Below are 25,567 nucleotides of genomic sequence, written 5' to 3'. Positions count from 1 at the left end.
AATCGTGAGTCGTCCTCGCTGGGTGAGAGAAAAGCAAATTACTGCGGATGCTGGAATCAGAAACCAAAGAGAAAATGCTGGAAAATCTCAGCAGGTCTGGCAGCATCTGTAGGGAAAAAAAAGAGCTAATGTTTCGAGTCCAGATTACCCTTTGTCAAAGCGTTAATCATCATATTGTGCGGATTCCTTTAGAGAACTTGCGTGAGAGTTTGGTGACTGAGGGACATTAACGGTTCATTTTTATCTAAAGACTATTTGGTCTTTTGTTTAGTAAATGAACTTAAAAGTTGCTGTTTGGTTTAGACTTTTTATATGGTCTTACTACTCTAATTTTAAAAAGAAAAAAAATATTTTTGTTTATGTGTTTTGTCTTTTTTATTATTTTTGTTTTTTTGTGAATTAATGACCTATACATTTATCTACACGTACAGGATTTAAGCCAGCATCCGCCACTGACACTGGCGTGATGCTGGGTGTGACAACCAAGCAAAAGAACATAAAGGAACTGATGGATAAAACAAAAGAGGGGAGTGCCCCAAAACAGCGAGTGGAGCACAGCCCAAAAAGAACGAGAAAGGAAACAAAAACTTATCGAAAACCCGTCAAATTAAAGTGTGAAAATCGGGGTCGATAAGGCAATCCAATCCCTGCGGTGCCCACCACCGAGCACGTAAGACCTCGAGTGTGCCCATGGACACCGCATGCTCCCTCTCCAGGGACACCCAGCCGCGAACAAGGCCACGGAAATGGGCAGACAGTCAGGTTGGATGACCCCCCTCGGTCGCCCGCTGCCTGGACCTATAAATGGCAAGTTTGGCCAAGCCCAGGAGCAGGTTCACGAGGAGGTCCTCCGCCCTCCCTGCCCCCCTCCGCACCGGATGTCCGTAGATCAGGAGCGTGGGCCTGAAGTGCAAAGAAAACCTCAACAACAACGCTGTCAAGAAACCAAAAAGGGAGTGCAGCCTAAGACAGACAACATACACATGCTCCACGGTCTCCACCAGGCTGCAAAAGTGGCAGGTCTCTGGCAAAGCTGTGAAGTGGTTCAAACGATGGTTGCACGGCACTGTCATGCACAGCACCCTCCACCCCAGGTCCCCTAGTTTCTGTTTGGTTTAGAAGAAGGTGAATTTTCAGTCAGCATAAAGGTGAGCCAGCTACAGTGCAGACTTTGTTTGCACTGAGTGCTGAATTTGGGTGCATTTGAGTGCTATAGTGAGAGTTTGGTGACTGAGGGAGTTAGCCGAGGAGGAAGTAAGGTGCTCCTTTCATTTTGTTTCCTATATTTCTTCAAAGAGCGTGAAGGGAGACGTGAGTTTACAGACAGTGCAGCTGACTGGGAGCAGAGTCGGAGGGCGGAGATCCAGTTGGTCCACAGGGCAGCTATATTCTGTAAGGTAAGAGGGGATGGAGGCTAGGGCAGTTGCATGCTCCTCCTGTAGGATGTGGGTGGTGAGGGATTGATGCACTATCAATTACGACGAGAGGAGAGTAATCTAGGCTTTATTACACAGAGATGTGTGGCCTCCTACAGCAGCTTATGAAATGGCTGCTGTTCGGAGAGCACACACATTTATACTCCGCCTCCTGGGCAGAGCCAGCAGGCAGGGATCTACCCCCGCACCTGTAGTACAGGGGCCTTACCCTAATACCCATATATACAATATAATACAACAGTGGTGACTACCACAGGGATACCACCGGTGTCCCCGCTGACTATACCTGCGGGAAGTGCGTCCAACTCCAGCTCCTCAGAGACCGTGTTAGGGAACTGGAGCTGGAGCTGGATGAACTTCGGATCATCTGGGAGGCAGAGGGGGTTATAGAGAAGAGTTACAGGGAGGTAGCCACACCCAAGGTACAGGACAAGAGTAGCTGGGTTACAGTCAGGGGAAGGAAAACGAACGGGCAGACAGTGTAGGGATCCCTCGTAGCCCTTCTTCTTTAAAACAAGTATACCGTTTTGGATACTGTTGGGGGGGGATGACCTACCGGGGAAAGGCCCTCACGGCCAGGTCTCTGGCACTGAGTCTGGCTCTGGGGCTCAGAAGGGAAGGGGGGAGAATAGAAAAGCAATAGTGATATGAGACTCAACAGTTAGGGGAATAGATAAGAGATTCTGTGGTCGCGAGTGAGACTCCCGGAAGGTATGTTGCTTCCCGGGTGCCAGGGCCAGGGATGTCTCGGATCAATGTCTACAGGATTCTTAAGGGGGAGGAGGGGGAGCAACTAGAAGTCGTGGTGTACATAGGCACCAACGACATAGGGATGAGGATCTAAAAATGATTTTAGGGAGTTAGGTTGGAAGCTCAAGAGCAGGACAAGCAGAGTAGTGATCTCAGGATTGCTACCGGTACCACATGCAAGTGAGGCAAGGAACAGAGAGCGAATACAGCTGAACACGTGGCTGCAGGGCTGGTGCAGGAGGGAAGGCTTCAGATATGTGGATCATTGGGATATCTTCTGGAGAAGGTGGGACCTATACATGAAGGACGGATTGCACCTAAACTGGAGGGGCACCAATATCCTGGGTTGGAGGTTTGCTAGAGCTCTTCGGGAGGGTTTAAACTAGTTTGGCAGGGGGATGGGAACCAAAGCTATGGATCAGAGGATAGGGTAGCTGTTGAACAGGCAGAAGTAGTATGCAGCAAGTCTGTGAGGAAGGATAGACAGTTGATAGGGCAAAGTTGCACTCAGTGGGATGGGTTAAAGTGTGTCCGTTTCAATGCAAGGAGTGTCAGGAATAAGGGAGATGAACTTAGAGCATGGCTCAATCAGTACTTGGAACTACGATGTTGTGGCCATTACGGAGACATGGCTTTCACAGGGGCAGGAATGGTTGTTAAATGTTCCGGTGTTTAGATGTTTTCAGAAGAATAGGGAGGGAGGTAAAAGAGGAGGGGGAGTGGCTGTTAATTAGGGAGTGCACCACAGCTGCAGAAAAGGAGGTAGTCGAGGAGGGTTTGTCTACTGAGTCAGTATGGGTGGAAGTCACAAACAAGAAAGGAAAAGTCACTTTATTGGGAGTTTTCTATAGACCCCCCAATAGCAGCAGAGAGATAGAGGAACAGATTGGACGGCAGATCATGGAAAAGTGCAGAAGTAACAGAGTTGTTGTCATGGGTGACTTCAACTTCCCTAATATTGACTGGAACCTCCTTAGTGCAAATGGTTTGGATGGAGCAGATTTTGTCAGGTGTGTACAGGAAGGATTCCTGACTCAATATATAGATAGGCCGACTAGGGGGGGGAGGCCATATTGGACTTGGTGCTCGGCAACGAATCAGGCCAGGTGTCAGATGTTTCGGAGGGAGAGCATTTCGGTGATGGTGACCATAACTCCTTGACCTTTACCATAGTCATGGAAAGGGATAGGAACACACAGTATGGGAAGGTATTTAATTGGGGAAGGGGAAATTATACTGCTATTAGACAGGAGCTGAGGAGCATCAAGTGGGGACAATTGTTCTTAGGGAAAGCACAACAGTAATATGGGGAATGTTTAAGGAGCACTTGCTGCGAGTGCTGAATAGTTTTGTCCCACTGAGCCGAGGAAAGAATGGTAAGGTGAAGGAGCCTTGGATTACAAGAGAAGTGGAGCTTCTAGTCAAGAGGAAGAAGGAAGCTTACGTAAGGTTGAGGAAGCAAGGATCTGACTCGGCTCTAGAGGGTTACAAGGTAGCCAGGAAGGAACTCAAAAATGTACTGAGGAGAGCTAGAAGGGGGCATGAAAAAGCCCTGGTGGGAAGGATTAGGGAAAACCCCAGGCGTTCTACACTTATGTGAGAAATAAGAGGATGATCAGAGTGAGAGTAGGGCCGATCAGGGATAGTGGAGGGAACTTGTGCCTAGAGTCTGAAGAGATGGGGGAGGCCCTAAATGAATACATTGCTTCAGTATTCACTAGAGAGAGGGACCTTGTTGCCCATGAGAACAATGTGAACAGGTTAATAGACTCAAACAGGTTTATACTAAGGAGGATGTGCTAGAAATTTTGTAAGACATCAGGATAGATAAGTCCCCTGGGCCTGAGGGGATATACCCAAGGTTACTACGGGAAGGGAGGGAGGAGATTGCTGCGCGTTGGCGATGTTCTTTGCGTCCTCACTCTCCACTGGAGTAGTACCGGATGATTGGAGGGAGGCGAATGTTGTGCCCCTGTTCAAGAAAGGGAATAGGGAAATCCCTGGGAATTACAGACCCATCAGTCTTACATCTCTGGTGAGAAAAATATTGGAAAGGATTCTGAGAGATAGTATTTATGATTATTTAGAAAAACATAGTTTGATTTAAGATAGTCAGCATGGCTTTGTGAGGGGCAGATGATGCCTCACAAGCCTCACTAAATTCTTTCAGGCTGTGATGAGGCACATTGATGAAGGTCGGGCAGTGGATGTGGTGTATATGGATTTCAGTAAGGCATTTGATAAGGTTCTCCATGGTAGGCTCATTTATCATAGAATTTATAGTGCAGAAGGAGGCCATTCGGGCCATCGAGTCTGCACCGGCTCTTGGAAAGAGCACCCTACCCAAGGTCAACACCTCCACCCTATCCCCATAACCCAGTAACCCCACCCAACACTAAGGGTAATTTTGGACACTAAGGGCAATTTATCATGGCCAATCCACATAACCTGTACATCTTTGGACTGTGGGAGGAAACTGGAGCACCCGGAGGAAACCCATGCACACACGGGGAGGGTGTGCAGAAAGTTAAGGGGCGTGGGATACAGGGAAATTTGGCTGTCTGGATACAGAATTGACTGGCCAAAAGAAGACAGCAAGTGGTAGTGGATGGAAAGTATTCCGCCTGGAGGTTGGTGACCAGTGATGTCCCGCAAGGATCTTTTCTGGGACCTCTGCTCTTTGTGGTTGTTATAAATGACTTGGATGAGGAAGTGGAAAGGTGCGTTAGTAAGTTTGCCGATTACACAAAGGTTGGTGGAGTTGTAGATAGTGTTGAGGGTTGTTGCAGGTTACAACAGGACATTGACTGGATGCAGAGCTGGGCTGAGAAGTGGCAGATGGAGTTCAACCTCGATAAATGTGAAGTGATTCATTTTGGAAGATCAATTTGAATGCTGATTACAGTGTTAAAGGCAGGATTCTTGGAAGTGTGGAGGAACAGAGGGATCTTGGACTCCACGTACTTAGATCCCTCAAAGTTGCCACCCAGGTTGATAGGATTGTTAAGAAGGCGTATGGGGTGTTGGCTTTCATTAACAGGGGGATTGAGTTTAAGAGCCGCTAGGTTTTGCTGCAGCTTTATAAAACTCTAGTTCGACCACACTTGGAATATTGTGTCCAATTCTGGGCGCCTCATTATAGGAAGGATGTGGATGCTTTGGAAAGGGTACAGAGGAGATTTACCAGGATGCTGCCTGGACAGGAGGGCATGGCTTATGAAGAAGGTTTGAGGGAGCTAGGGCTTTTCTCACTGGTGCGAAGAAGGCAGAGAGGTGACTTGATAGAGGTGTTCAAGGTGATGAGAGGCATGGATAGAGTGGATAGCCAGAGATTGTTCCCCAGGGTAGAAATGGCTGTCATGAGGGGACATAATTTTAAGGTGATTGGAGGAAGGTATAGGGGAGATGTCAGAGGTAGGTTCTTTACACAGAGAGTGGTGGGTGTGTGGAATGCACGGCCAGCAGAGGTGGTGGAGTCAGAGTCATTAGGGATATTTAAGCGACTCTTAGACGGGCACATGGACAGCAGTAAATTGAAGGGGTGTAGGTTAGGTTGATCTTAGATTAGGATAAATGGTCGGCACAACATCGTGGCTGAAGGGCCTGGACTGTGCTGTACTGTTCTATGTTCTATGTTCTAGAACACAGACCTTAACGTGACAGAATCCTTCATTATGATGGAAAGCAAAGAAGTCTAATAAAAATTAGGGTCCTAAGTCTAAACAAAGGAAACTCCGGAGATATGGGGTGGGATTTTCCATTTGCCGACACCAAAATCGCAGAACGCAATTGGGCGGAAAATAGGTTCGATGGCAAAATCACGGTGGGCGCTGATATGACGCCAAATCGCGATTCCCCGTCACCTCGACAGCGGCGTCAATGAGTACAGGAACGCACGCATAGTAAACACCGCTAGCATTTCATTAGCAGGCCCGACCCAGTATTCTCCGGGGCCTCCGCGATTCTTCTCCTCCTCCGATGGGCCGAGTTCCCAATGGCGTGGTTCACTTGTGCTTTTAAAAGTCATGAAACCGATGTTGTGGCTGATGGGGGAGAGAGGAGAGAGGACAGAGAGAGGCGCGACTGTGGGCTCTCGGGCCGTACACTGGCTAGGCTGGCTGGGGTGGGGGAGCCCTGCCAGGGCCAGAGGAGGTTGGGGGTGAATGGGGGAACAGGCGGAGTGGCCGGGGTGACCCCCAAGGGACTGGGACGGTGCCCAGGCAACGATCGCCATTGCTGCGGCCATCTGGCTGCACACCCACTGACCACCCACCTTGGCCCTGGCTCTGCAGAGTGACACCAGTCATATGGATGCCCTAATCGCTCACCCCACCCTCTGCCACTCCCCTCTATCCTGCCGCCACCCACCGCGGCCCACCCTGGGCAACACCCACAGTAGCCCCCACCGGGGGTGTGGTGCATACCTGGCGAAGGCAGTGACCAATGGTACCCCTGGAATCAGGTACTGGCACCAGGGCCAGAGGCCCTCAAGGTGCCTGCCACCTATGTGGCCAGGAGTGCGGACCGGGTGGGGGGGAGGGGGAACATGCGAGGGCAGAGTCCGCAGTGCCAAGGGGCCACCATCTAGCCAGTTGGACCTGGTTGGAAACGGGGGTACCGACCATGCTCACATGTCAGCCTCTCAGCTTCTGCAGACAATGGATATTGGAATTCAACCAGCAATGGTGGCCTTCCTGCTAGTTGCCCCAGTCCTGGGGATGCTCTGTGGCTGTACGAGTGGGTGTTGCTCGACGAGGAAGAGGCAGAAGTGGAGCGTGTAGCAATGGAGGGACAGGTGGCAACTGCACAGTTTTGAGAGATGCTTGCCCAACAGGCTGAAGAGGAGTAGGTGCCAAGAAGGCGCCATGAGGCCTCATGTGTACCGGCCTGTGATTCGAAGACCTGCCGTACCGGGCATGCCGTCGAAGACTCTGGCTGAGCAAAGAGACAGTGCGACATATCTGCCAGATGATGGCACCACTGGGGTATGGGGAGGACACCCACTTCCGGCGGCCGCCAAGGCGACGGTCGCCGTGAACCTTTACGCGACCAGGTCCTTCCAGCCGCCAAGTGGAGACCTGTCTGGGATCTCACAGACCTTGGTGCACAGGTGCGTCGACGCTGACATGGAGGCCCGAAATGTCCAGGCGGCTCAATAAATCCACTTCAATGTATACCGCGCCCACCAGGGTGCCCGGTCAGCAGGGATCGCCGGTATGCCCAGGGTCCAGGGATGATCGACTGGATGCATGTCCCCCTACGAGCAACTGCAGATGACAGGCTGCTTTACACAAACCGAAAGGGGTTCCACTTGATCAACGTGCAGCTGATATGTGACCATCAGCTGTGCATCACACACATCTGCGCCCGGTATCTGGGCAGTGTGCATGATGCCTTCATCTTGGCACATTCGACAATTGCTGACATTTCGAGATGCCACCCCGGCTGGCGGGTTGGCTCCGGGCAACAGGGGTTATCCACTGTGATCATGGCAGATGACACCTATCTGGAGGTCACAGACCGACGCCAAAACCCGCTACAACACCGCCCTTGCTGAAACTAGGTCCGTGATCAAGCGGAGCTTCAACATCCTGAAGATGCGGTTGAGGTGCCTGGGCTGCTCTGGAGCGGCCCTCCAGTATGATGCTGGGAGGGTCGCCTGCATCGTGGTGGCCTGCTGTGTCCTCCAAAACATTGCGCAGCCGAGGGACGATGGTCTGGAGGAGGAGGAGGAACGCCAGGCCTCGTCCGACAAGGAGGATGCGGAGGAGAGCAAGGGTGGGCAGGACATGGAGCCCAGGCAGGCATGGGCGACCGCACAAAGTGCGCACCAAGGTCAAGGCACACGGCACACTCTGATCGCCTTCAGGATCACTGACTGAGGGGGGGGGGGGGGAGACTGGCGAGGTGTACAGACACCACATGCCACCCCCACACACCCTCACTCCCACCCCCAGCCACCCTCCGCCTGCAACTCCATCCGTGATACATAACTGTCACACTACGAGGTGGGGGTCCTCAGTTGGCAGTAACAGCAGGTCTGGTCCAAGGGATGGAGGATGATTACAACCCGCTCTTCCTAACAAGCAGTTAGGAAGGCAAATGGTTTGTTGGCCTTCATGGCAAGAGGACTTGAGAACAGGAGCTAGGATGTCTTCCTGCATCTGCATGGGGCCTTGTTGAGACCACATCTGGCATATTGTGTGCCATTTTGGTCTCCTTATAGAAGAAAGGATATACTTGCCATGGAGGGAGTGCAATGAAGGTTCACCAGACTGTTTCCTGGGATGGCAGGATTGTCATATGAGGAGAGATTGGGTCAACTGGGTCTGTATTCACTGGAATATAGGAGACTGAAGGGCGATTTAATTGAGATGTCTGACAGGGCTGGACAGACGATGCAGTAATGCTGTTTCATCTGGCTGGGGTTCTAGAATAAGGGGTCACAGTCTGATGATGCAGGGTATGACATTTAGGACTGAGATGAGGAGAACCTTATTCACTCAGAAGATGGTAAACCTGTGGAATTCTCTACCACAGAAGGCTGTGGAGGCCAAGTCACTGAATATATTTAAGAAGGAAATAGATAGATTTCTAGACTCTAAAGGTGTCAGGTGGCAGAGGGAGAGTGCAGGAGTATGGAGCGTGGACAGAGGATCAGCCGTGATCATAATGAATGGCAGAGAAGGCCGGAGGAGAATGGCCAACTCCTGCTCCTCTTTCCTCTGTCTCTATGATGTGGAGATGCCAGCGTTGGACTGGGGTGGGCACAGTAAGAAGTCTTACAACACCAGGTTAAAGTCCAACAGGTTTGTTTCAAATCACTGGCTTTCGGAGCACTGCTCCTTCCTCAGGTGAAATCACAAACCTGTTGGACTTTTACCTGGTGTTGCAAGACTTCTTACTCTGTCTCTGTCTCTAATGAGAGCTCTAAGTCAGTGTGACAGAAATAAATGAAATGCTTTCATGTTGTCGGAGGTACTTCATGTTCAAACATTTCATCAATTTTCTAGTGGAGTTTTATGCCTTGTTCAAATAGCAGGAGGAGAGGCAGAAAAATAAGATGGAAAAAAAAAACATCAAGTGACATACCTTTGGAAATAACGCTTCTCTTCCCCAATTAAGAGACCTTTCAAATAATCTCCTTTTGCATGGTTGATACGGGCAGAGCAGGGAAGCTTCTTTGGTTTGTAACAGAACCAAGGCTCCCCGGTCCTGGGATCAGTAAAGTTACAGAGCGGTTTAGTTTGAGGCAAACAGAGATTACACACAGTGGTCTCTGAAGTACCCCGATATTTGAAGGTACTTATAAAATACACCCTATCTGGGCGTTCCTTGCGAAGTCTTTCAAGTGCTTGGATTCCTTCACTGGGATGAACCAGGGAAACAGACACTTCAACTTTCCCCGGCCAAGATAAATTAAAATTTAGATAGTAAAATCCATTTTGGTTATCTATAACTGTTCCGGCTGAACCAGCTTTTAAAGCTGGAGTGTGGATCCGGCCTTGGAGATAGTCACCCCCATATTGCTTTGGGTGTCCTTCCAAATCTTTCATTTGCAGCATCACTTGTAACTGATCCCCAACATAGAAAGTCTTTGTAGAATTTAAAATTACAAAGCGAACATGTGCTGGGTCGCTGCTTTTCACAAAGGGCACAGAAACGTTGGGTGGTTTTGGCCATTCGATCATTTTCATAATGGACGTCCCCTCTGACCTTTCTTCAGGGGTGAAGCTGTGATTCTGGTAGCCACATTGCAACAGTTTGTCTGTCCAAAAAGATGTTTTATTCTCCTTCAGTTGTACATTTGTGGAATAAATCTTTGGAGTTTGGTACCTCTTCCAATTTGCCTCTATTCCTGAGGTTGGTACTTGTTTGTACTGTGGAAAGGAGCAACTTTGTAAAATAATAAATATAGTTTAATTTCAGATTCACTTTCCGAAACAGACCCACCTCCAGCCAAGAAAGAAGCAGTGATTTACAAAGGGGAAGCCTCCGAGATGTGTTCAGGATCTTTCCGGAGTTTGGAATTGTTCAAGGAAGGTACACTGGAGATTATCCGATAGTGAGGGTATCGGTACGTTTGATTATAAAAGTGAGAAGGAGAACATTGGGATCAGAGACCAGAAATTGTCACGTCACAGAAAATATTTGGGAAAATCACAGTTTTTGGAGTGAATGGAGTCTGCAAAAGGAGAAATTGATTGAGTCAAGAATCAAGGTGATTAAAGCATGCGAACAGGAACATGCTGAAATACTGATTTTCCAGAATCATTCTGTTCGTGCACTTTAGAGATCAGGCCCAGTTAAAGTGATGGATGGACAGAAGGACCATGTGGAATTGGAAAGCAGAGAAGCAGCAATAAAGATGGAGTAAAAGCGAGTTGTTACGATCTGGAATGTACTGCCTGAGTGTGTGATGGATACAGATTCAATCGAGCCATTCAAGAGCGAATTGGATTGTTATCTGGAAAGGAAGAATGTGCAGGGCTATGGAGAGAAGATGGAGGAGTGCCAATAAACATGATGGGCTGAATGGCCTCCTTCGGTGTTGTAACCATTCTGTCATTCTGTAATTCCATTAACTTGAGGTAATCCAATATTCTGCGCCCCACATCTTCACCAAGTTTACCCTCCCCTTTGTTTACGGCAAAATGTGAACTAAAAAGGAGCCTTAAGCTCCAATCACAATTTACAATTAATGCAAGAATGATTGGCTGCGAATTGTGAAAGGGGATTCTGCATTTTTTTAAACTTTGATCTCTCTTCAGTCCAATCTGAACCTCCTGATTCCCCCGATTGACTCCAGGATTCACTGCTTGTGTGAGACACAGGTCCCTCTGCTTGGTCACGACAGGTGAGGGTGCTGGCCATATTGGGCGGCACTGCAGCCTAGTGGCTAGCACTGTTGCTTCCCATCACCAGGGACCCGGCTTGGGTCGCTGTCTGCGGTGTCTGCACGTTCTCCCCGTGATTGCATGGGTTTCCTCCGGGTGCTCCGGTTTCCTCCCACAAGTCCCGAAAGACGTGCTTGTTCAGTGAACTGGACATTCTGAATTCCCCCTCAGTGTACCTGACAAGGCACCGTAGTGTGCTGCACTTCATTGCAGTGTTAATGTAAGCCTACTTGTATTTATGTAAATTATCCTGTCCCCTTGATTTGGGATGGGATCAGTGGCAGATCAGCAGATGGAGGCTTCACATCTTCACAAATTCTGTGGGCCTGAATTGAACACAGAATTTCTCAGTCAAATGTTCCTAAACTCTGCGGACCAGAAATACCCCATGTTCAATCTCTGGTTGGTGCAGAGTTAACTGATCTTGACTGGGTAGCATTAAGAATGATACAATTAGCCTCAGCTTAAATAGATTTAGAAATGAAAATACCATCATTAGCCACTGCCTCCAACTCTGAGTGCTATAACCTTGCTGCGTGTTTGTATATCAGCTACAGAAACACTTACTCTTATCTGGAGTAGCCTTTAGTTGCATAGCTTGTCAACATTTACTGTCAAATGCTCAAACTTGAATAACAGTTGTTTAAGGAAGATACAAGAGGACAGTAACTGCCGGTGGAATGATATTGCTGCAGAAGAGACAATGGTATCAGGAGAGGAAAATAGGTTAATGAGTGTGAAAGTTGGAGAGCAAGAGAAATCTGAAATAAAACTGCGAACCCTTCCCACCCCCAAACATCGCGCTGCTTTCTATTTACAGCAGTCAACACACACACACACACACATCATGGGCGGGATTCTCCGTCGGCCGATGCCGAAAGGCGATTGGGCAAAAAAGTGGTTGTGAGACTAAATTTGTGGATGGTGCCGGGCGCCCGACGGAATGCCATGCTCCAATGCTCCGACTGCGGCATCAATACGTTCTATTTCACACGTACAGTAAACGCCATTCGCATACCATAAGAGGGCCTGACAAGGTATTCTCCGGAGCCTCCGCGATACCCCACCTCCGCAGGGAGGAATTACCGACGATGAGTTTCACTTGTGGCATCAGAAATCGGGACATAGGCGCCGTCACTGGCGAGGGAGAGAGAGGGGATACAGAATATCGCCATCGTGTGCTGACAGTTGTGCTGATGGCTGGGGAACCCGTGCCAGGGTCGGGGGGCGTAGCGGGGGTGGCCATGAGGTGGGCCGTGGGGTCAGGGTGCATGTGCACGGAACACCATTCTCACAGCTGACAAGGCAGCCATGCCACTGACTGCTCACTGTGAACTTAGTGCCACGGGTCATATGGGTGTCCCCTGAGGCCACCCCCCTAGGTACCCTGTGGCCCCAGCCGACCCGTTAATGGGATGGGTGTGCCCAACCACAACCAGTGCCATCTTGTTGGTTCGAATGAGTGTGTGTGGGGAGTGGAGTACTAATAGGCGGCTGTGGCTTGTCAGCCTCTCAAGTGTCAATCCTGACCCTGACGAATCAGACACCATTTGTCATTGTAATCGGTCATGTTCCAAGTTGCACTGGTGTAGTCCCTTAACGAATTTTCCTGCCATGGAACACCACCGATTCAATCCCAGAGTCACCACTGTCTCTCAAATGGAGAATCCAGACCCATGTTTTTAGACTCTGCTCCCCATCTCAGATAAGATCATCTCCACCTACATCCCCATCACTGGGGCTGTTTAGCATGGGGCTGTTTAGCACAGGGCTAAATCGCTGGCCTTGAAAGCAGACCAAGGCAGGCCAGCAGCATGGTTCAATTCCCGTACCTGCCTCCCCGAACAAGTGCCGGAATGTGGCGACTAGGGGCTTTTCACAGTAACTTCATTTGAAGCCTACTTGTGACAATAAGCAATTTTCATTTCATTTTTTCATTTCATTTCATTCCAGCTGTTTTATCATTCTACACACCTTTATGTGACGAAGACTCAGATTCCCCATCAGCAGCAAAACCAACAGTATCAACATCCAGAAAAGGGCTTGGAAAACAGACCAGGAATGCAATGATTCTTTTCTTGCTCGTTGACCCATACTTGGAGCTCACAGTTCACCAGAGTTCGATCCGGCTGGTCACTTCCTGCTTCTTAACTGTAATGACAAAACAAATAAAATTCAGAAAAAGTTAGACCACAGCTGGCGAATTGAATATGGGCACAATACGTGAATAAAAGATATGCTGCCCTTGAACAAGTAGGTAATGGCTGAATCCAAAAATGTGCAGGTTTGGTGGATTGGCCATGCTAAACTGCCCCTCTTGTCCAGGGACGTGCAGGTTGGTTTACAGGGTTACAAGGATAGGGGGGAGTGGGATGGGTAGAGTGCTCATATGGAGGGTCAGTACAGACTCGCTGGGCTGAATGGCCTCCCTCTGACCTGTAGGGATTCTATGAGATCTTCCAGCTGTTCATGCCGGTGAGATCTTCCCGTCTAGCCAACAGCATTATCCCTGCTGCAGGTCTCCCGGCGACGTGGGGAGGAGTCAATGGGAAATCCCATTGACAGCAGCAAGACAAGAAGATCCCTCCACCAGCCAACGGCAGGCCGCATCCCACCGCCGAGAAACACACCGAGGAGAGGCCAGAGAATCTCACCCAATATGTTAATAGGGCTCGAAATGTCACATTTATGAGGAGAGATTATACGATCTAATCTTGTGGGAATGTCGTTGGCAGTGTTTTGTTATGCTCTTGACGTAGCATAAGCTGCTTCCTTGATGTGCACTCTGACAAAGGAAGGTTCAGACTTGGAGATAGCTTTAACACGTTTATTAAACTGTTAACGATTCTCCTACTTGGATTCGACTCTACTGTTAATCCTACTATAGCTACTCAGACTGACGAACCAGTCTGCTACAATCCACATGGTGGGTGTGATGTTCAATCAACCCTGTGTCTGTACTCACTGTGTGTCTCCACTGGAAAGAGACTGAGCATGTGTGATGTGTCCTTTTATATGGGTTGGTGTAATGCCCTCCTGTGGTAGTGTCACCTGTGTGTGTATCTTGAATGCCCATTGGTCGTGTCCTATCTTACTGACCTATTGGTTGAATGTCTGTGTGTCATGTCTCTGGTGCACCCTCTAGTGTCTAGCTAGGTGCAGTGTATGTACATTAACCCTTTGTGTACTTACAGTGATGTATATCACCACAGGCAGGACCAGCATTTATTGACCTGAATGCCTCACTTTTTTAAATTCTTTTATGGGATGTGAACATCACTGGCTCAGCCAGCATTGACTGCCCATCCCTAATTGCCCTTGAGAAGCTGCATTATTGAACCATAACAGTCCATGTGGTGTAGGTATTGCCACAGTGCTGTTAGGAAGGGAGGATTTTGTCAGGATGGTGAGTGTCTTGGCAGGAACTTGCAGGTGGTGGTGTTCCCATGCAAGTGCTGCCCTTATCCTTCTTGGTGGGAGAGGCCGTGGATTGGATGGCACTGTCGATGGTGACTTGACAAGTTGCTGCAGTGCATGTTGTATATGAGACAAATTGCTGCCCAGGTGTCAGTGTTGGAGGGAGTGGATGCTGAAAGTGGTGAATGGGATCCAATCAAGCGAGCTGCTTTGTCCTGGACATTATTGAGCTTCTTGAGTGCTGTTGGAGCTGCAATGATCCAGGCAAATGGGAAGTATTCTATTGCACTCCTGACTTGTGCCTTGTAAGTGGTGGACAATCATTGGGGCATCACAAGGTGAGTGACTCACACAGAATTCCCAGCCTCTGACCTCCTCTGGTAGCCACAGTATTTATCTGGCTGATCCAGTTCAGTTTCTGGTTATTGGTAGCCTCCAAGATGTTGATCGTGGGTGATCCAGCGATGGTAATGTCATTGAATGTCAAAGGGAGATGGGTGAATTTGCTCTTGTTGGAGATGGTCATTGCCTGACACTTGTTTGGCGTGAATGGTACTTGTTAATTAAAAGCCAAAACCTGAATGTTGTCCAGGTCTCGCTGCTCATGGTCACAAACTGCTTCAGTGTCCAAGAGTCACAAATAGTGCGGAACATTGTGCGATCATCAATGACAATCTGCACTTCTGGGAGCGGGAGAAGAGAGGAGGGTGACCCCCGGATCTGTGGCCCCTAACCATGGCAGTGCAGAGTCCTGGACGTGGTCGGCGGCCTGGAGGAAAGGGAGGTCTCCGGGGTGGAGTTCGGTCTCGAGCGAGGAAGTGAGTATGTGCTGAGTTGCGGTTCCCAGTGTCAACATGTGTCAACTCCCCCACCCAACACACCCCCACATCACCATCACCCCCACACTACCCTCACTCCAACACCACCCTCACTCCCACACTACCCTCACCCTCACCCTCACTCCCACACCACCCTCACACCTACAGCACCCTAACCCGCACCCTCACACCATCCAAACCCTCACACCACCTCAACACCACCCTCGCCCTACACCACCCCCACCCTCACGACCCATCACCCGCACCCACATGCTCACCCCCACATTGTAATCATGTGTCTTGTCTTGCAGGAGCCCGCCCTGTGAGTCGAGCAGCGATGAACAGAGCAGGTCAGCTGGCAACCCCCTCCCAAGACTCAGGTATCCCGTAGCTCGAGTCAGAGGATGACACGGATTTCCCGTCACAGCTGTCTCCAACATTCTCCGCCATCCCAGAGACACTCACCTTAGTTGGGCACTTTAATGGAGAGGGTCCTGGGGCAGTATCTGGTGCTCACCTCACAGCTGATCCAGTACAGCTGATCTCAATTGTGGAGATGCAGTCACAGAGCCAGGGACTACATGAGGGGTTATCAGCGAGTGTCCAACACCTGCAGGCGCAGTTGGAGGACTCCAACTTCGTGCTGGCGCAGGAGATGGTACCGGCCATGCGTGGCATCCAGACCAAAACTGCCCAGGTGGCATCTGTGGTGGAGGCATTGGGGGCAATGGTATTGGCAATGGATCAGCATGTCCAAGGTCCAAGACCTGGGGCATTCTGTGAAGGCAGTGGCCGAAGTCCAGGCCAGGGTCCTACCTCACAGGCAACCATGTGCCAGAGCCACCGAGAAATTGCAACGGTGTTCCTGAGTGTGGCCCAGTCACAGCGGGCCAAGGCTGGGAACGTCGGCTGCATTGCCAGGCGCTGGTCGACGTGGCACAGACCCAGATGGAGGTGGCCCAGTCAATGGGTGATGTGGCGCAGTCCCAGATGTAGATGGTCCACTCCCTGTGCTCCATCGCTCTGAGCATGCAGACCCTGGAGGAGACCGGAACAGGCCTCCAGGATTGACAGCACCAGGTGGCGGGGGAGCCTCAGGCAATAGCGTTGCTCCCACCCCGTCCCATGGCATAGCCCGGAGGCCATCGGGTATTCCGAGGAAAGAGGTGGTGATGGGGCCCGTGCCAGTGATTCTCGCAGGGGAGGTGCTAGAACACCACAACATCTCAGACTCCCCTCATCCTTTCCCTGGTGCATCTGGTGGCAGCAGGCAGAACAGGGTAGCACCATGCCACCTGGGACACTCAAGCATAAGCCGGGCCCTTCCAAGCCTGGTCACCCCAGGAGACTCCCGCCAACAGGACCCAGGTCGCAGGCAGGGATTCACAGCAGGCCGCTTCCAGTCCTCCTGTACCATCGGGGGACCCACCTAGATGTAGCATCAGGGCCCGTTAGGTCAGAAGGTTAAACGCTAGGTAAGTTGTCATGGTGCTGGGCACAGTTTAGGGCACAAATCTGTCGAGACGTTGTCACATTAAACATCTGTGACCGCTGTTACAACGTGTCTCATTGCTCTTCAGATGGGTGTGAAGGGTGGGGTGGTCTGAGTTGGCCACAGAGCAACCAGTGTGGGGGTGGGGGGGGGGGGTGGAATGGCTGGATGTTGTGGGTAGCCTGGACTCGCCATCCTCTCCCCCCACCCCCAACCGTCCCCAGCACCGTCACCCTAGGGAAGATGCCAGCTCGCATGCGTCATCCTCCATCCCATGGACCAGATCCACTGTTACTGCCAGTCACATGTAGGCCAGGTCAGGTAAAGATGGCAGATTTCCTTCCCTAAAGGACATTACTGAACCAGATGGATTTCACTCAATCAATTCATGGTCATCATTAGACTTTAAATTCCAGATATTGTATTGAATTTAAATTTCATCACCTGCTTTGGTGGGATTTGAACTCAGGTCCCCAGATCATTACTCTGGGTCCCTGTATTACGAGCCCAGCGGCAATGCTACTACACCACCACTTCTATCCCAGCCAGCTTCCTGGTGAATCTCCTCTTCATGGTCTCCAATGCAATCACATTCTTCCTATAGTGAGGCGATCAAAACTGCACAGCTGTGGCCTAACCAACGTTCTATGGAGCTCCAACACAACCTCCCTTCTCTTATGATCTATGCTACGGCTGATAAAGGCAAGTGTCCCTTATGCCTTCTTAACTACCCTATTAACCTGTCCTGCCGCCTTCAGTGATCTTTGGACACGCACCCCAAGATCCTCCTGTTCCTCGAAGCTTCCTCATGTCCTGCCATTCATTGAGCACCCCCTTGTCTTGTTACACCTTCCAAAGTGCATCACCTCGCATTTTTAGGGGTTAAATTCCATCTGCCATTGATCTGCCCAACTGACCAGCCTGTCTGTACCTTCCTGCAACCTAAGACCTTCTTTCTCATTATTAATCACCCTGCCTAGCTTTGTGTCATCCGCAAACTTACTGAACATCCCCCCTGCATTCTCATCGAGATAGTTTATTTGTATCATGAACAGTCTGGGACCGAACACTGATCCCTGGGGTTCGCCACATGACATCGGCCTCCAGTCACACAAACACCCTTCTGCCACCACCTTCTGTCTCCTCCCACTAAACCAATTTTGGGTCCAAATTGCCAAGTTACCCTGATTCCATGGTGCTTTTCCCTTTTTTATCAATCTCCCATGTGGGACCTTGTCAAAGGCTTTGCTGAGATCTAAGTAACTACATCAACTGCATTACCTTCATCTACACACCTGATCACCTCCTCGAAAACTTCAATCAAATTCGTTAGGCCTGACCTCCCGCTGACAAAACCATGCTGACGATTCCTGATCAAACCTTGCCTCTCCAAGTGGAGATTAATTTTCTCCAATAGTTTCCCTCCCACTGATATGAGACTCATTGTTGTGTAATTCCCTGGTTTATCTCTATCACCCTTCTTGAAAAGTGGAACAACATTAACTTACCTCCAATCCTCTGGCACTTACCCTGTGGTCAGAGCTCCTGTAATTTCCTCTCTTGCCTCCTACAGAAGCCTGGGATATAATTCATCCTCACCTGGGGATTTGCCCACTTTCGAGTCTGCTAAAGCCTCCAAAACCTCCTCACTCCGCATGTCAAACTGTTCAAGAAGCTCACAATCCCTCACCCTGAATTCTGTACCTACGTCCTCCTTCTCCTGAGTGAAGACAGATGTGAAGTTCTCATTTAACACCCTACCAATATCCACTGGCTTCATGCACAGATTGCCCTTTTGTCCCGAATGGGCACTACTCTTTCTCCGGTTGTCCTCTTCCCCTTAATATACCGATAGAATATCTTGGGATTCTCCCTGATTCTACCCGCCAATGCTTTTTCATGTCCACTCTTTGCTCTCAGTTCATAGAAAAAGTTGATTTCTACGTTCCCCCTGCACTTTCTATACTCCACTATGGCCTCTGCTAATTTGCTCCCTTTGTACCTGCTAAAAGCCTCTTTTCCTTCTTATCCAGTCCTGAATATTCTGAGTCATCCAGGGTTCTCTGACCTTGTTGCTCCCATATTTCACCCTAAAGGGCACATGTTGGGCTTGTACCCTCCGTATTTCCTTTATGAATGCCACCCCTCCACCTCCGTGCCCCCCCACCCCCCCACCCACCCACTGCTCTATAAGACCATAAGTTATCAGAGCAGAAAATTTAGAATTTATTCTAATGATCTGTGAGGAATGGTCTTTTACTGTATAATTCTCCTGCTGGATAATCATTGTTTTCCCCTCTGTAAGGACCCTCCTGTTTGTTCCTGACTATTCTCTTATTTTTCCCTTTTATTTTTGCAGTTACCATTTTGATTCATCGATGATTAATGGACATGTGACTTTAAGGCAAAGCAGCTTGTACGTGGCCTGTGCCTTTAATTCGAGCAGAGGATTGTAGCAGTCGGAGAGATCGGTGATGACTCGCTTTGACTGATTTGGCTGGCGGCCAATGAACTGGCTCAAAATGCTGTGCTTTGCCCAGTAACAAGTGGTGATTCGTTCTGATATCACTGAGATGTTTGTTCAGAGACTAGGCTGGATTTCTAGTTTCACCGTTGGTTCTGGAGCTTGAAAGGAGCAGCTCTAAGTCTCTCTCTCTGATCAGATGTATTCACTCTAAAAATCCACTGTAAGAGCTCTTTTCTCTCCCCAGTAAGGCTGGATGTCGTTCTCTCGAGACTGCAAAGGATTAGAGTCATCCCGCGGGCTGGAAGCCGGGTTTGATGTGAGACAAAGGATCTCAAGAAAAAAACAGGCCTGAAGGTGAAGTTTCAAGTTGAAGGCCCAGTTTAATAACAGCGAAAATGTGTCTCCAGAATAAAGATTACTGCTTGTGAGTACTGAACGAATGACTCTGCAAAAAGACCATTACCAACGATAACCCAGAGGCTTTGATCAATCAGCATGTTGAGGGGAAGGCCTACGGCAAAGAACTCATCATCTGAAGCAAGCACTCGTTCTTTTGATCTTAACCATTATTTCTTTTTACCCCTTTGCACCCGTCTGTGTGTGTCTGGTAGAGGATGGGACAGTTAAAGAGGGGGAGATAGTAGGTTAGCTTGCTTGCTATCAAGCTCAAATTATTGCATGTTACATATTTATTTGTGTTATTAGAAAAGTAAGCGTGTTTCAACTTACAAACGTGGTGACTGCAATTATTGGATAGCCAAGGGCCAAGGATTTCAGGAATTTATATCCATATTATTGGTTAATTTACTTGTGTTGTGTCTCCGGGGCATGTCAGACTGGAATTGACTGCGCACTAGCTCACCGTGTTGTTACACCTCAGGCCTTACAACGTTCCCTGGGCCTTTCCATTCACTATTCTGGTTTAAGATTAAACCATAAGATCATAAAATATAGTAGTAGAATTTGGCTATTCAGCCCATTGTGAGTGAGAACGAAGAGTAGGAAGACAGTATAAGGGTCCCCTGTGGTCATCTCCCTCCAAAACAGATATATAATTTTGGATACTGTTGGGGGAGATGGCTCACCAGGGGAAGGTGGCAGCAACCAAATTCATGGCACCGTGGCTAGCTCTGCTGCACAGGAGGGCAGGAAAAAGAGTGGAAAAGCTATAGTGATAGGGGACACAATGGTAAAGGGCATAGACAGGCGTTTCTGCAGACACAAACGAGACTCCAGGATGGTATGTTGCCTCCCTGGTGCAAAGGTGAAGGATGTCTCGGAGCAGCTGCAGGACATTCTAGAGGGGGAGGGTGAACAACCAGCTGCCGTGGTGCCTTTAGGCACCAATGATATGGGTAGAAAACGTGATGAGGTCCTAGAAGCTGAATTTCGGGAGTGAGGTGTTCAAACTAGGAAAGTGAGGATAGATAAGATGAATACGTCGCTTGAGAGATGGTGCAAGAGGACAGGATTCAAATTCTTGGGGCATTGGAACCGGTTCAAACTGGACGGTCTGCGCGTGGGCTGAGGTGGGACCATTACAAACTGGACGGTCTGCACCTGGGCTGGACTGGAACCAATGTCCTCGGGGCTGTGTTTGCTAGTGCTGTTGGGGAGGGTTTAAACTAATGGGGCAGGTGGATGGGAACCAAAGCTCAAATTCTGAGGAAATTAAAGTGCAGACAGAAACAAATGGCAGTAAGGGGAAAAGTGAAAGGCAGGGAAACCAAAGTGAAAAATTTAAAAGAGCCACAGTACAGAGTACAGAGACTGTGGAGAACTCAGTGAACAGGTCCAGTGAAATAAAACACAGGGAGAGCATACAAAACATGACCGGACAGATGGTCTGTTGAAGCAGACCAGAGAGCAAGTGAAGTTGAGATAAAACTGCATTTATTTCACTGCAAGAGGCCTGATGGGCAAGGCTGATGAACTCAGGGCATGGATGGGTACATGGGACTGGGATATGACAGCTATTACTGAAACGTGGCTAAGGTAGGGGCAGGACTAGCAGCTCAATGTTCCAGGGTACAGATGCGATAGGAAAGATAGAACGTGAGGTAAGACAGGATGAGGAGTTGTGTTTTTGATTGTATTAATAACCTTTATGTCACAAGACGGTTTACATTAACACTGCAATGAAGTTACTGAGAAAAGCCCCCAGTCGCAACATTCCGGCGCCCGTTCGGGAACACATTGGGAGAATTCAGAATGTCCAAATTACGTGACAGCATGTCTTTCGGGACTTGTGCGAGGAAACCAGAGCAACTGGAGGAAGTCCTCACAGACACGGGGAGCACAGACAGTGACCCAAGCCGGGAATTGAACCTGGGACCCTGGAGCTGTTAAGCAACAGTGCTAACCACTGTGCCGCCCTGAGATGACTGTCCTCTAACAACCACAACCATCTTCCTTTGTGCTCGGTGTTATATTACGTGATTGTAATGTGTCGTTACTCTTTTGCTTCCTTCTAAAATGGTCTGATGGTTGTAGTTGAATGAAACTATCAGTCTTTAAATTAAGTAAATAACATTTAATGAATAACGAATATAAACATCAATGAGTTTGTTCACTCCTCTACAACTATAACTGATGACTAAATAAATAAGAAGAAGTATAAATAATGTTTAACTACACGTGCCAACTAAGCTATCTCTCTAGCACTCTGTTATCTAGTCATTCCTGATACGAAGAGATGGGAAGAACCTCTGAGTTCAGTTTATATACATGGATCTGGTGCTGCCATCTAGTGGTTGTCTAGCACTATGACACAGTTGTTAACCCTTTACATACCAGCATAGATACAGATCACTACTTCCCCCTTTTTTTTAACATATTTTCTGAATTTCAAAGAAAATTGTATAATTCTATAACAATAAATCATGAGATGTATATCTGTACAAGCAAAACTGGAGTAATGACTATACGCAACAATTGATATATTACATGTTCAGTCTGTTTGGTTTTCGTCATCGTCTTGTCGATCTTCTTAACAGACGAGGTGGTGAAAGTTATGTTTTCACTGTCTTGTGCGTGTCATCTGAATTTCTGGTATGCAATAAATTGTCACGAGTAATTGACTCTGAAGTTTGAATCTGGAAAACTTTGGTGGTATAATCAAATTTTTTGCAAAGCATGTCTGTTTCATTGAAGAATCGTGCCTTCCACTGATTTTACTATGTAGGAGCATGGAGCTGCTTTCCTAATGATTGTTGCTGGAGCAGACCATCCTCCATCTGGAAGTTTGATTCTTACTAGGTCATCCATTGTGAGTGGTTCCAATTGAAATGCGTGTCTGTTGCAGTATGTCTGTTGACTTAAATGTTGTTCTTCTATCTTCTTCAGCACTGGCAAGTGGTCTGGATTCTGCAGTCTAATTGATGGTAAGGTGGTCCTGAGATCCTGATTAAATAACATTTGAGCCGGTGAGAGTCCTGAAGATAGTGGTGTAGCTCTATAAGATAACAACGCGAGGTGGATATCCAACATCGAATCAATAGCTTTACTGATCAACTGTTTGACAATGTGAACACCCTTCTCTACCTTGCCATTGGACTGAGGGTAGTGAGGACTAGATGTCACACGCGTGAAGTTATATTTCTGTTAAAATTCTGTCCATTCAAAACTGCCAAAACTGCCAAAGCATGGACCATTGTCTGACATGACAGTGTCATGCGAGAGTGCCTTTAAGAACTGGATGTTTAAGCAATGTACCTTTAAGAAAACAGTGATGTCATAGAGTGAGTGGAGCTCAGCTCAGGTCAGCCATTTTGCAGGTTTTTAGTTTCAGTTCAAAAGCAGTGTCTGTGTGTTTCCAGAGAGCTGCAAGTTTTGCAGTTTGGTTTTGCTGAGAGCAGCAAAAAAGTGCCTGGCTGGTTTTGCTGAGAGCAGTTTAAAAGTAGAAAGCCAGTTTGCGACAGTCTCTGCCATTCTACAGAAAATATATATATCCTTTAACTTGATGTGATACTGTTTAAAGGTGTTAAGTCTTGGAAGTTTGAAGGAACATTTTAAGGAATTATTTACTGTTGCAATATTTTCTGAGTTATCTTTGAAGGAAGGGGTGTTAAGAGATCCAATGTTTACTTTAGATGTTAAGTTGAGTTCACGGAATAAACAGTGTTTTGTGTTTTGGGTGATTAGAGTAATAATCTATTATTAAGATGTAGTCTTGACCAGTCGAATGAAATAGGTCAATTCCTACTTTGGCCCAAGGAGAGGTAACTAATTTGTGTTGTTGCAAAGTATCCCCGCATTGCACAGGTTGGTGTTTTTGACACATTTCGCAAGTAATGATCATGTCAGTAATGTCCCTATTAATTCCCACCAGTAGACTGCCTGTCGTGCTCGTCATTTACATTTTTCTATCCCACGGTGTCCCTCATGGATCTGTTCAAGTATGTTGGAACAAAGACATTGTAGAATAACAATTCGGTCAAGTTTCAAAAGTAGATCATCTACGATCATCAATTCAGAGTGAATACTTCTGTACTGAGGACATCCCCCCTTCGGCCACCCATTTTTCAAGTGGTGCATGACCTTTTGAAGTGTGGCATCTTTCTTTGTTTCTAACTTGATCAAATTCAACTTTTTATCTGATGCAGGAAGGTTCTCTGCACAGAGTTGAGCCTGAGCTTCAGCACCACATATAAATTCAAATGGTTGATTGTCAATTGTGATGGATCGTGATAAAGTGTCTGCAATAATTAATTATTTCCCAGGTGTGTATATTAAATTGAAATCATAACGTTATCATTTCATCATTCTCCTTTGAAGTCTTGGTGTCATATCGTTGAGATCCTTGTCGATGATGTGGACTAACGGCCTGTGATCCGTCTCAACTGTGAAGGTTGGAAGCCCATAGAAATAATCATGGAATTTGAGTATTCCTATCAATAGACCTAGACATTCCTTCTCAATTTGGGCGTATCTGCATTCTGCCCCTGTCATTGCTCTTGAAGCGTTTGCTACAGGAACTCAATACGAATTTTCCTCTCTTTGTAAGAGAACTGAGCCTATCCCATCCTGACTTGCATCAGTGGATATCTTGGTTGCTCTTTTTGGATCGAAGAAAGCGAGTATGGGTGCTGTCATGAGCTGAGTTTTCAAATCTTGCCACTCTTTCTGATGGTTGTCCGTCCATTCGAAAGTGTTGACTTTCTAATGAGGTTTATCAATTCTGTTGTTCTTGCTGACAGGTTGGAAATAAACTTGCCAAGACAATTGATGAAGCCTAAAAATCTGAGAACCGCTTTCATGTCTTCTGGTATCTTCATGTTCTGAATTGCTGCAATTTTTTCATCATCAGGCTTTACACCATGCTGAGAAATGGTATCTCCGAGAAATCTTAGTGATGGCTGTCCAAACGTACATTTTCATTGATTGAGTTTGAGTCCATACTTACTTGTCGATGCGTTTGAATACTGGTTTTAGACACTTAATGTCTTCTTCTCTGGTGGTAGACCAAATAATGATGTTGTCTACGTACACCCTCACACCTTCAATTCCTTCTGTCATTTGCTCCATGATCCTGTGGAATATCTCCTTTGCAGATATGATACCGAACGTCATACAATTGAAACAAAATCTTCCAAAAGATGTGTTAAATGTGCATAGTTGTCTGCTCAAGTTGTTGAGTTGCATTTGCCGAAATCAATGCAGATGCGAAGATCACCAGACTTTTTTTTATGCAAACCAATGAGCTCACCCAGTCAGTCGGTTTTGTTACTCGTGATATAATGCCTTGGGCTTGCCTTAGAGCACTGTTTTTGCCACACTTAGAGCACTGTTTTTGCCACACATAGAGCATTGTTTTTGCCACACTTAGAGCACTGTTTTTGCCACACTTAGAGCACTGTTTTTGCCACACTTAGAGCACTGTTTTTGCCACACTTAGAGCATTGTTTTTGCCACACGTAGAGCACTGTTTTTGCCACACTTAGAGCACTGTTTTTGCCACACTTAGAGCACTGTTTTTGCCACACTTAGAGCACTGTTTTTGCCACACTTAGAGCATTGTTTTTGCCACACTTAGAGCACTGTTTTTGCCACACTTAGAGCACTGTTTTTGCCACACTTAGAGCACTGTTTTTGCCACACTTAGAGCATTGTTTTTGCCACACTTAGAGCACTGTTTTTGCCACACTTAGAGCACTGTTTTTACCACACTTAGAGCATTGTTTTTGCCACACTTAGAGCACTGTTTTCGCCACACTTAGAGCACTGTTTTTGCCACACTTAGAGCATTGTTTTTGCCACACTTAGAGCATTGTTTTTGCCACACTTAGAGC

The 25,567-nt window shown here is 47.8% G+C and overlaps 1 protein-coding gene across 1 annotated transcript in view; it reads right to left on the bottom strand.

The window, feature by feature from the left end:
- Window positions 1-25,567, bottom strand: part of LOC140427841 (NXPE family member 3-like) — a 54,152-nt gene that overhangs the window by 16,984 nt on the left and 11,601 nt on the right. Inside the window, exons 2-3 of the mRNA XM_072513606.1 lie at window positions 13,058-13,234; window positions 9,279-10,066 (exon numbers count right to left, since the gene is read on the bottom strand). Coding sequence (XP_072369707.1) covers window positions 9,279-10,066; window positions 13,058-13,177 — 908 coding nt within the window. The 5' untranslated portion in view covers window positions 13,178-13,234. The remainder of the gene's footprint in view (window positions 1-9,278; window positions 10,067-13,057; window positions 13,235-25,567) is intronic.

This window comes from Scyliorhinus torazame, chromosome 8 (genome assembly GCF_047496885.1).
Source record: "Scyliorhinus torazame isolate Kashiwa2021f chromosome 8, sScyTor2.1, whole genome shotgun sequence".
NCBI lineage: Eukaryota > Metazoa > Chordata > Chondrichthyes > Carcharhiniformes > Scyliorhinidae > Scyliorhinus > Scyliorhinus torazame.
This window is presented reverse-complemented; position numbering and strand designations above follow the sequence as displayed.